The 12,050-nt window shown below is 42.6% G+C and overlaps 1 protein-coding gene across 1 annotated transcript in view; it reads left to right on the forward strand.

Moving 5' to 3' along the window:
• sik2b (salt-inducible kinase 2b) overlaps nucleotides 1–12,050 on the forward strand; it is a 44,620-nt gene that overhangs the window by 15,221 nt on the left and 17,349 nt on the right. The window contains exon 4 of the mRNA XM_041940516.1: nucleotides 4,992–5,153. Coding sequence (XP_041796450.1) covers nucleotides 4,992–5,153 — 162 coding nt within the window. The remainder of the gene's footprint in view (nucleotides 1–4,991; nucleotides 5,154–12,050) is intronic.

Consider the following 12,050-nt stretch of genomic DNA (forward strand, 5'->3'; position numbering starts at 1 on the left):
AAGCAGAAAACTGTTGCACTGACATTAATCATCCTGTATAAGAAAGCCAACAAGGGTAATATCATCTACATTATCTTGAATGCTAAACATCTGTAAGAGAGGAAGGTTTGTTTCGTGGCACATAAAAACACCATGTCTGAAAATGATCTGACTCTCGGATGGCATCAAGAGGCAGTTCATCCAACCCAAACGGGTCTTGACCTGACCAGGCCTACGTGAGCACAGGGAACTCAGTCCTCTGAGGAATGAGTGAAGGATCTCACTATAGGAAGCGACAGCTGGTGCGACCAATCACCGAAGCTGCACTACTACCACGTCTGTCATGGCACGGACCAATCATCTGAAATATTTTATATATTAGTTAATATATTTTATAACAGGGCGTGGCCGCAAACACCATAAGCTTATTGTTTCCACATGCCCCAACACATGCAAGCAGGGCGGTGTTGTGAGATAGGCTGCTGTTAATTGCAGGTAGATGTGTGGCTGTGAAGAGCAACATAATGTGAAAGAGATTGAACGGATTAAATTTTGCAATGGTGTTCCAGAAACAAAAGAGTGTTATTTTAAAAAAAATCCCAACTCATTTGTGGATCATTAGCAGGTTTATGTGAAGATTAAAGGAAACATGATGACCATATGGTTTGTCAACATGTCCAGAAAACTCAAAGAGGCACATCGTCTGTTCTTGGCAGTATATTTGAGCTGCTGTATTCATATGTGAAGCTCTGCAGGTCCCAGACAGTATGTTTTCTCTGATGTAAGCTCTCCACGGGATTCCCAAACTGTCAGTGCGTCATGATGGGTGAGCCCTGCATTGAAAGGCGCAGAAAGTAATAAATGTGATTGTCACAGGCCTGCATATTCTGTTAAATTCAGAACTGTTTTGAGTAATTTGGGAATAAATGGGGTGGGAGTGGGAGACAGGAAAAGTTTTAACATATTGCCCAACTCTATTCAACCCTGCCCTGGAGGCTGGGTGAAATAGCCCATGAGTTTGAATGGAAAGGGTATTATAAGTTGGTGGTTCGCGCAGGAGTGAGTTATGAGCTTTGTTTTTTTAGGCAAAACAAATAGGATTACGCCTCCTGAATGAGCACTTGTAAGTATATCATGGAAGAGAAGTCACAACCAGTAGCAGCAGCTGATCTTTGGCGGGTTATGACTTGGATGAAAGGGCAGTGCTCAGCTCCAGCTGGCTCCAGCCTGATTTAACCCCTGAGGGTGCCAGTATTAAATCTGCACCAACATCTATCAACGCCCACATACACTGACTTTAATGTGGCTGCTGTATTTAAATGGTTTGGGTATCAGTTACTGATGTGGAAACAGAGTATGTGTTTGCCCCTTGTCCTCTACACACACTCACACACACACACACACACACACACACACACACACACACACACACACACACACGCTCCCCATGCTTGCCCGACTGTGTTATCTGAAGTCCAGCCAGAGGTCTAGCCAACATGCCAGTTTGTACCCATGATGTTTGTCCCCTCCAAACCTGAGCAGCTGTTAAGAGACTTAGCTCCTCATGCAGCTCTCAGCAGAAGTGGAACACAGTGGTTGTTGAGCTGTTCCCTAATACCCCTATGATTCATACTTGTTCTGTTTGCTTTCCCAGAATGCAGCTCTGTATGCCTCACTGTGCTGAGGTCCTTGGCCTCGCCAACATTGTATCAGTGGATTACTCATCCTTCCACTGGGGCAACATACCGCATTGTGTGTGTGTGTGTGTGTGTGTGTGTGTGTGTGTGTGCGCGGGTGCGTGCCCGTGTCTTGATTGCTCGGACAGTAATGACTTGTTTTTCAAGTGCTGCTGTCGAACAAGCAGTAGCAGCACAGTGCTGCCGTTCATACGCAATTAAGACCATTTGGTTTGTTTAGCATTTCAGTGTCCAAGTGTTAAAGAGTCTTTCAAAAGAAGTTTTTTAGAGCTGAAACCAGTAGTCGATTAATCGAGCAGTCAACTGATAAAAAAAAATTAATATGCCACAGTTTGTTTGTTTTTTCAACCAAAAGACATACATTTACTGATTCTTGCTCTTTTCAGTATAAAAGTGAATACAAGCTTTTCTTTCTTTTATATGATAGTAAACTGAATATCTGGACGGATGAATTATGGACTGTTGGTTAGACCATCAGGCAATATAAATTTGCCAGTTTGAACACTGGGAAATTGTGATTTTCTGACATTTTATAGACCAAACAATAAATCAAGAAAATAACTTAGGGCAATTGAACTCATATTGGAAATATCCTAGTTTTCTTATTATGATCTCAAAACTTTATGATGTTGTTTGAAGGAGGCATGGCTTTTGTAGGGCAAAAGATAATAGCTCTGTTTTAAGTGTATGTGTGAGAGTGAAGGCGTCAGTATGCAATAATCATGTGCTTGTTGGATGGTTAAACAGCGTCAGGAACCCCCACACCTTTCCATCTTCAGAATTGCGAGGGCTGTGTCCAGCCATTATGTTTTTTTCCTATGTTTTTCAGCAAACCACAGTCCAAACATGCACACCCACTTCACGCAGTGATTGGCCAGGTGTGCAGAAGTGAGAAAACATGCAGGGTTTCTCTTTTTTTTCCACACAAAACAACTTCAGTCCCCTTTTGTGTGTACAAATGAATGCAACACCATGTATTCCATACAGGAAAGTCAGAAAGTGTGCGCCACATTGAAGACAGTGGAGTTGAAGTGCTGCTGGGTCTTTGTTGTGGTCACGTACAGGTGCTCTTTGGATACTTGATGTCTTGTGAAAAGCTCAGTGCATGGGCGCAATATGGTCTAAAAAAATGTTAAATGCAAGTCTCCCTCAGAAATGATCCAAGGTACACATGCAAAATTGAGATGCCTTTATTTTACATAGCAATATGTATTTAAAATGAGCAACACATTGCAAGCAACATAGGTCTTCATCAGGGTCATTGTCAGCAGTAGCTTATAGACCTGTATTGAGTTAGATTAATGAGTTGAGTGGGAGGGTTGTTGTCTGTCAATATGTAAACCTATTGGTCAAAAACAAGGAAGCGATGCCTCACCAGTAGAAGGGAGTAAGAAGGAGAAGGGAAGAGACGTTTGTACAACTTGTTGCTCTTTGATCGTCTGACAGCTGCTTTGGTTGAAGCATACCAGGCCAAGAAAGAGCGAGGTTTGATCCCACTTTAGAGCCCTGTTCTCCTCACAGGTGCATACTTGGACCTCCTCGACACATTCCCCTCCCCAGTGTGTTTTTTGATTAGCAGCGTTGCATGAAAGCTGCCCTGGTCACTGAATGGCCTCCTCTATGGAATTTGCCAGCCGCTATCTAATCAGGTTTCCTCACTCTGTCAGATGTAAGCTATTTGTCAAGCACGCTGTTGAAGATGGAAAGCAACATCTCCTTGAAGCTTAATATAATTCCTTTATCCATTTTTATGGTACAGTCTTTGTCCCAATACACAGCTGGCCTTTGGTCAACCCTGAGTTGTTAAGATGAAGAGTTTGCAAGGTGATGCATGCCGCTAGCTGCGGGATATGTGTTGCTACTCTTTAAATATCTCATGCGAAGTTGATGGCACAATGTTTTTGATGTTAATGGACTGTGAAATTGGCTTAGTGTGACTTCTCTGCATCTTGACAGAGGCCTAGTTTCAAAATTCTGTCAGGGATTTTATCTTAAATAAATATGTGTGAACACAAGGGAAATCACAGCACAGCAATATTGTGTAAAAAAAGGCAAAGATATAAAGTATTTCTAACAAATGCAAAGACCAGGCAAAGGGTGCTTTTTTAATATCTTGAGCAAACAAAGCTGCAAGTCCCCGTCTGCCTAATGACTACAAAAACGCTCTTTTATGAGATTGACCTTGTGGGTCTTCAGATAATTGCGTTCCTTATATTTTGCACACTCCGTTTGCCGATATGAAGTTTTGTCGGCTGGGTTTGTTGTGGTTGTTGTGCATTGTCGTCAGGATTGGTCGGTGGTCTGTGTCCATGCCAGCTGGAAGGAAAGCCAACACAGAGTGTCCTATCTTGTTTGCCACAGAGTGTGAATTGAAGAGTTTGCGAGCTATCTGGACAGAGAGGTGTGAAGAGGAACCCTGCTGACAGCAACAAACACCACACTTTCCAAAGTTCACGGGGCTGCAAAAAATCATGCATCCCGTGAAAAATAGTCTGTCAGGCCGACTTTGTAAAAAAATTAGTGAACGCTGAGTGTGAAAGGTTAGAAAAACAGCGAGGGCGGCGTGAGAGCAGACAATGAGAAAAAGGTCAGTGATGTGGATGCTTGGAGAAAGAGGACAGTTAAATTTATGGCTTTGACCCTCAGGGGCAGCACAGACTCTGGTTTTATGCGTCTTTCTAAACAACCACAAACTCAGCCTGTCTTATTGAGTACGTTGATAGGCAGAATAATGAGTTTTGCTTTTTGTTGTGTACACTGGTATCTTGATTTCTCCCACTAATTGTAATGTGTGTGCACTGCAATCAAACACCTCTCACTAACCCTCCCCACTCACGCCCTGTTCCAACTCGTACTAATGTGGACATTATGTAGCAGAAGACCAGTTCTCAGAAATCTTGTCCTCCCCTTTCCTCCTCTGGCTATGACAACACATTGCATTCTCCGCTGTCAACCATTGCCCACTCAAACATTCGCAAGTGCAACACACTTTAACACACACACTTACATGCAGGGTTAGAACAGGGGAAAAATTGCACCGTACATCTTACACTGAGTCACTTGACAAAGCATCCTGTAATGTATAGCAGCTGTAAACTACTACTGGCACCAGGCCTGAACCTCATCAAAAGCAAATTATCCTTTCAACACAACCACCAACACTCAGTGGAATGAAAAATCTGCACAAATGCGCTCTTTTCAGCTGTGCAAATTGATACCTTATACTGTGTTTGAAAGGCCTGTTATATAAGTCAATGTAAAATATTATCTGTGTATACTTCTAACTTGACACCTCTCTCTGCTGTCTTGCTGCAGACTACCTGGCGAAGCACGGCCGTCTCAGTGAGCTAGAGGCCAGGAGGAAGTTCTGGCAGATCCTGTCGGCGGTGGAGTATTGTCACAACCGCAACATCGTCCACAGGGACCTGAAGGCGGAGAATCTGCTGCTGGATGGCCACATGAACATCAAGATTGCAGGTACCGTACTGTTGTAGCGCAGGAGGGCCCGGGAACGCATTTATGAATGAGAAACACAGGAATCATTTAGTTCTGATCCATTGCCTGCCATGATCTCAGTGGTGGTGTAGTTCAGAAATGTCTTGAACCCCTGCCCAGGCCATTTGCACAGTGTTGAGAAGTGGTCAGACGTTGCTCGCGGCACGGCTGTTGGCTGAAAGATGCCACGACAGACATCTTAAAATCACAGCAAGAATCCAAGGCTTCATCAAAACTGATCAGAGGACATCCAAAACCCCTCCCCAGTGACCCCTAGCTTTCATTTACAGGAAACATTAAAGATAGAGGACAGAAAGGGGAACAGACCCAGAGGCGGAGATTTGAGACTAAGCTGGAGGTCTGTAGTACAAGCTTCAAGGTGTGATTATTAAGCAACTGGCATTTAGAGCTAGCTAGTGAGAATGTCACCCTGCCGCTGTTTCCCAGAGTGGAGGAGGGGGAGGCTGGGATGGAGTGGGAGGGATGAGGGTGATGGGAGGGAAGGGTTTGATTTAATTGGAGGAGGAGGATAGGAGGTGATGATATGGATTGGTTACTTTGGAGACTGGAGAGTGGCGGATGAAGGGAGAATGAGAAGGGGCGGGGCATAGCCTGGTGGCGGGACTGCAGCTGTGAAAATGCTCTGAAAGAGGACAAGGTTTATCTTAGGCTTTGTTCGGAGATACTGATACTAAAATCCATCTAAGGTGAGCTGATCATATGAGGACGGCTATAAATACAGGTGTGAAAGGATACCAGACACACTGAGCACGAGTGTGTGCTCCAGGGAAAATGGCCTCTTGTCCTCAGAGGACTGCATATCATGTAGTGCTTTTCCACTGACACTTTTGGCCGCGCAGACCATGCCATGTTGCATTGCCATTATGCGCCAAGTTGCGTCCAAGATAGACCGTCTCCAGAGTCGGGTCGAAGCGTGCCGATCGCCTCCGAGCAGACTGGGGTGACGTCTGGATGATTGTCACTTAGGGACGATTCAGCGACATGTTTAAATTGTCTGCTTGCTCTTGCCAGACATAGCAGATACTTCATCAGTCTCTGTTTTTCAAGCAAAGTCGTAACAGCCTGAAAATCCATGATGAGGAGCTGGCCACAACAACTGTTGCACAGTGCAATAGTAAACGACGCTAAAGGGAGCGCTGCTTTTAAACGCCATTGGCTCAAGATGCAGATCTGTGCTGCACTGGGCTGACGTGCCGAGTCCAGCCAAGTCAGCATGTGTAAATGGGAAATAGATTCCAAATAATAAAATAAAATAATTGTTTATAAGTCCGATAAACGGTATTTAAGGGGTGAAAGGACAGATGAGTTTCCCAGTGAGCACCGCGGTTAACCTTCATACAAGTCATGCCCAGTGTTTTGTGGCTTTTATTTGTTCTAATAGGTAAAATCAGATAAGGACAAATTACGATCTATAAAATAACCGAGTGTTTCACTTGCATCATTACTCGCATCATCCTGTGTCCACTGTTTCTCAGAAGGGTCCAAGATGATAACCTGGAGATGTTATTACCCCAGCAGTAATTTTCACAAACAGGTCTGACTCACAGCCGATCGTCCGCACGGCAGATTAGATTTGAAGCAGGAAAACAAAGAACAGAACATTACCTGGCTTGTGATTGCAGAAGCAGCACGGTACGTACTGTACTGCTTTTACCCACAACGCGCTCAGACAAGTTTGGTAAATAGTACATAAAGTTTAGACACATGTCAGATTTGTACTGTGCATGAAACAGTCCTCGTTTCAGATGTCCTTAATGCATTAGTAAAACTGGTGTCAGTTAAGACCAGCCGTGGTGAAAGAGAGGTGAACATTTCCTTTTCTCTTTGTGCTCATTTAGGGCTAATCTGCATCCAGAGCTGCATCTAATGGTTGTTCTCATTATTAATTAAAGTGCTGATTTTTTTTTTTAGAGGTCTAAAAATCCATTACGTGTGAGTCCCCTTGAGATCTAATAAATGTGATGAATGCATGTCCTCTCTCATTAACAAAATAGCAAAGTTGACTTTTCTTAAAAGTTTGACACCTGCATTGTTTACATCCACGTACAACAGCAAACAGTCTTCTTCTTTGCTGCCTTTGTTGGCATGTTGCTGCATATCCTATGGCACATTACCACCACCTGTAGATCAGTGGAAAAGTGTGACACCATTGGCAGGACTGTGTATCGCCGTGTGTGGGCGACAAATAAAACGTGGAAGCATTGTGCTACGATACCAGAAACTCCACAGGTTACCTTTAAATAAAAATTTTGTCGGGCTGAAACCAACAGGGCCAGGTTTGCTCACTATGGTCCCCATATACATATATATATATTTATAAGGGTGTAGTACAGACCTTGCTCTCTGCAAGATGGGCCCTTGAGATTAGAAGCAGCAAATCCTTGCGTTTGTGAACCTGGCACTGCTGAATGTTGACCCTTTTTGCTTGATGGATGCCTTTTAATGAGTTAATCAATTATCAAAATGTCTTAGTTTTCTGTTTCTAGTCAGTAAATGCGTGTCTAGAAAGAGCACCTTTACCTCTGGGTTTCTCCAGCTGTGATGTCTCCCTGCTTTGGAAAGGCCACCTCTGGTCAGTCTGTATGAAGCTTAATCAGGCAGCGGTCAGTCAAAGAAAGGTCATGCTCATGGTGGCTGCAGAGGAGAGGGGAACTGCCGCAGCGGGGGGTGCCCTTCATGTTTTCACTTCAAACCGCCCCTTCACGTTCAAGTTGACAGATTGAAGGGGATAGAAAGAGAGGAGGAGAAATAGCAAAAAACAAAAGCGAGTTGCTGGAGGAGAGGAGGAGGGGCGGGGGGCAGCCTTTTGTGGCTGAGCAGGAAAATATGTATTCTATGTTTCGGGATGTGTTGAGTTTCTTAAAAACAGAGCAACACTGTTCTGGGGGAAACACTTTCTAAAGTAAAATCCGATGTGTCATACATTGTCTCACATCATCAAACTGTTTATAGCTTCATTAACTAGTATTTGAATTTTTCAAGGTTGAAACCATCCCGAGTGAAGTCATTGGAAGTGCACCAAACCCTAAAGGTGTTTCATGCTCCATTAAGTGTTGTAGAAAGTACAAACAATCTCCAGATCAAAGACATGTGTTGGAGAAACAGTCTCTATGTACTTTTTGTCTGGACATCTATAACAATAGAAATAAATGGAAACCACTGAGGTTGTACAATATGACGATATATAATATACCGTGAAACAATAGATAGAGATAGAGACTTTTTCCTGTTCTCTCTTCATCCTGGTCTTCTTTTATTATCTGTGATTAGACTGGGTTATTGTGGTCTGTGTTTGAAATCAGTGAACAGGACTTCTTTCTGGCTGAACGCTCGATTTCAAATCGGAAATACTTGTCAGATCAGACTCTGATGCAGATGTTGCTAAATCCTGATTGGCGCTCAGAGGTGCATGACACGCCGTTTTCCAACTGAGCCCCCTTTAAAAGAGTCGGAAGAGATACACACAAGCTAGTTGATTGAGAAAGTAGTTTATCAGGGCCTATCTAAGTCTCTAAAAGGTTATCCATGTCTATCTGTAAAGAGCTTGTCTAATGAGTCTATCAAAAATACTCAATGAAAAATCATTTTTACCATGTTAAATGTTGCGTACTCCGAGCGAACGTTATCACAAATGTCCTATAAGTGTATATGTCCTTTAAGTTTGCAGTGAAAGTTGCTTAAAGTGGAACATGTGACAGTTTGTGATAATGGTAAGTTAAGTGCGGGAATAGCTATCTGAAGTTTGTAGCTATAAGGTACTGCACTGGTTCCCAACCTGGAGAACCTGACCCCACTAGGGGTCGCCAAAAGCTGAGACCATGTCGAGAAAACGTTTTTTAAAATGTTAATTAAGCCTTTATGTCGCCGTTTTATTCATTTCTGTGAAGAAAACCGGATGAAATTCTTTGTGTTAAAGTTTAATTATTCAAGATATAAACTTGTAAAAAAAACAGGATAAGGGCATAATAGGAAACTGAGCTAATAGAAAACTGGTCAAGCACCAGTGAGAAGAAAACAAAAAAAAGGAGCCCATGAAATATGTATGATATTGTTAAGAGTTCTGAAAATATGTAATACAGAAAGATAATTGCATAAAAAGTTCATTAAAATATCAGGAAAACTCATCTCTGATGTAATATTCAGATGAAATACTTCATTCAAATCACTTGTGATACACAAACTTCCTGCAGTTTTTGTTTTCACTGTTTGGGTTAATTGTTCAGTTTATCAGGGTTCCTGCAGCGTTATTATTGTGCTTTGAACGCAGTATGAAATATCCATAAAATACGTCACTTAGTCAGGAGACATCTGCAGGCAAAACCTGACTGTACTGCATTATGCAAGTCATCGCTCATGAATTCAACTTTTTGTTTCAAAGTGAAAGAATGTGTTGGTTCTTCTTTCAAAAGTTAAGTAAATGGAGAACAAGTTTTTAGGAAATTAACAAGTGTGTGAGAAGAGACGAGGAGAGAAGAGTAAACCCAGGGCCGTGCATCCTGACTGCAGCCATAACAATATTAATGCTCACACCTTATTAGAAGTGAAACGCTAACACTTCTGACTGCTGCTGTCCTCTAACTGCAGCATGACGATATCCTACTGTACACTCATCACACACACACACAGTTTTATAAGCCGTTTGCTGGAGTGTGTTCCAGTGTGACATGTTTAGGCTAATATTATGCTAATACTGTTGTGCGCGGCACACACGCGCTCCCCCCGCCCCGCCCTTCCTGTTGAGCTCTGAGTGCTGTTAGTCGCCTGCAGTGTGCCGGAGCGTTTGACGTCAACCGGTCTGCTCAGTATTCAGCTCCATGAAATGGGTCACAGCTTCTGACGATAAACCAACTGCACTGCTCCACTCTGCTGCGCCTGCATCTCACATCTCACCTTCACAGCAACATCAGACAGTAAACATACATGTAATAAACCCCGCTGTGGCACTTCGCTTTACCCTCCACTTTATTTCAACCACACCTGCCGCTACCTGCACTGCAGTGATTAAATGGAGTGAACACATGCACTGACGTATGCTCTTTCCCTTTGGGCTGGAGTTTGCACTGTACTTATCTCTCAAACCTGATTTCGATGAACGGTGCGCGTTTCCTGCACCTCTCCTTTTCTGTACAGTCACAATACAGTATGCAGTCCACATGCGGCATCGTCCTCATCATCCACAGCCCTGTTTTTTGAAGTAGTTTTCAAGCATTTTGCCTTCCCCAGCCAGAAACAGGTTACAATCACAGTATATGGTATACCTTGAAACCATTAGACCTCCAGATGCCTTCACAACTTAAATTTTAGTGCTGAAAAACATAGTAAATCAAACAATTAGTCAATGGACACAAAACAAATAACAAAATGTCATCATTTAGCAAGGAGAAATAACAAATATTCATTGTGTCCTGCTTCATAAATTTGACGATCTGCTGTTTTTCTGTTTTATACTCTCAGTGGCCAGTTAATTAGGCACACCTAGCTAAAGCTAATGCAGTAGAGGTACTGATGATCATTTTTGGAGGATGTACTTTGTGGTGCTGTTGAACTGCACAGATTTTTCTGTTGTTTGCCCCATTTGTGTCAGTGAGGGTAGGCTAAATAACAGAAACACCTCTCTGTATAATGCAGTGCAATTCAACATCACATAGACAATTACTTATGTATTGATTAATTCTTGATTGAAAGTTATTGGATGCAGCTCAACGTAGGGCTGCTCAATTATGGCAACAATCATAATCATGATCATTGTTCTGGTCCACACTGAGATCATGATTAACACAATTACTCTTTAAGTTTTTCACATCATGCATTTATTGAACTTAAAACAAAAAAAAAACAACATAACATTGGATTTCCTTGAACTTTAAAAATTATTAATTTGAAAAAACATAAAAAAGTATAAGGATTGCTGGAGTGCGACACTCTTATCCTTTTTGGCCACTCCGAGCACCAGTACAGTAACAGCACGGGTAGAAGTTCATCCTAATCCGAGCTGGAGCTGACATGACCGGCCTTTCAAAAACAATGTTTGACTAGACCACAGCGAGCTGAAGAAAACATGCCGCAGCCTGGCCGAGAGTGAATTTGAGCTTTTAGGGTGGAGCGCTGTAAAGGAAAGGGGTGCGCTGGATTTATATCACAAAACGAGGCCATCATCGCAAAACAGAATGAAGCACAAGAGTCGTTTTATCTCGATTGTCTGGTTTGCATAATCTCTGGGGGCCAACATCATAATTGAAAATAAGATTTGACTAATCGACCATTCCTTGTTCACCACAGTGTGAGATGTGTGTGTGTGTGTGTGTGTGTGTGTGTCAGCCTGACTTACAGTAGGCTGTGTCTTTGTGTCTTGTTAACTGTAAATGATCACGATGGAAAGTAAAGGAAAAGGAATTGGTTATGCATTCTCTTACTGTCTCACACACTGCTTAGTCTGTGTGTGTGTGTGTGTGTGTGTGTGTGTGTGTGTGAACCCACATCACCTCCAGCCCCATTATGTAAGACATATTTTTTTTTTTTTTTTTTTTTATCAGTGTTATTTATTTGTTTTTCGGTACATTTTTTCTGTTTATGTAACCGTTTCGAATTCTGGAAAAAGGGGCAGGGGTGGATAGTTAAGCGAGCCTGATTGCCTGCTCCTGTTGCCAGGTCCCATGACACCATCACAGGGTCCCGATGATCATGAACTAACTAAGCATGGATTATTTTCCTGATCTATCATCTGCCGATTCACTTTGTTTCACGTATCGTTAAATCAGTCGGGCCAGTCCCTGTCACAAGTTGAAGAAATTCTATTTGCAGTGATAATGAGGCGGAGATAGCCGTGAAATCCTCACATCTGAGTGGATTCTTTTGATA

Source organism: Chelmon rostratus, chromosome 7, assembly GCF_017976325.1.
Source record: "Chelmon rostratus isolate fCheRos1 chromosome 7, fCheRos1.pri, whole genome shotgun sequence".
Taxonomy (NCBI): Eukaryota; Metazoa; Chordata; class Actinopteri; order Chaetodontiformes; family Chaetodontidae; genus Chelmon; species Chelmon rostratus.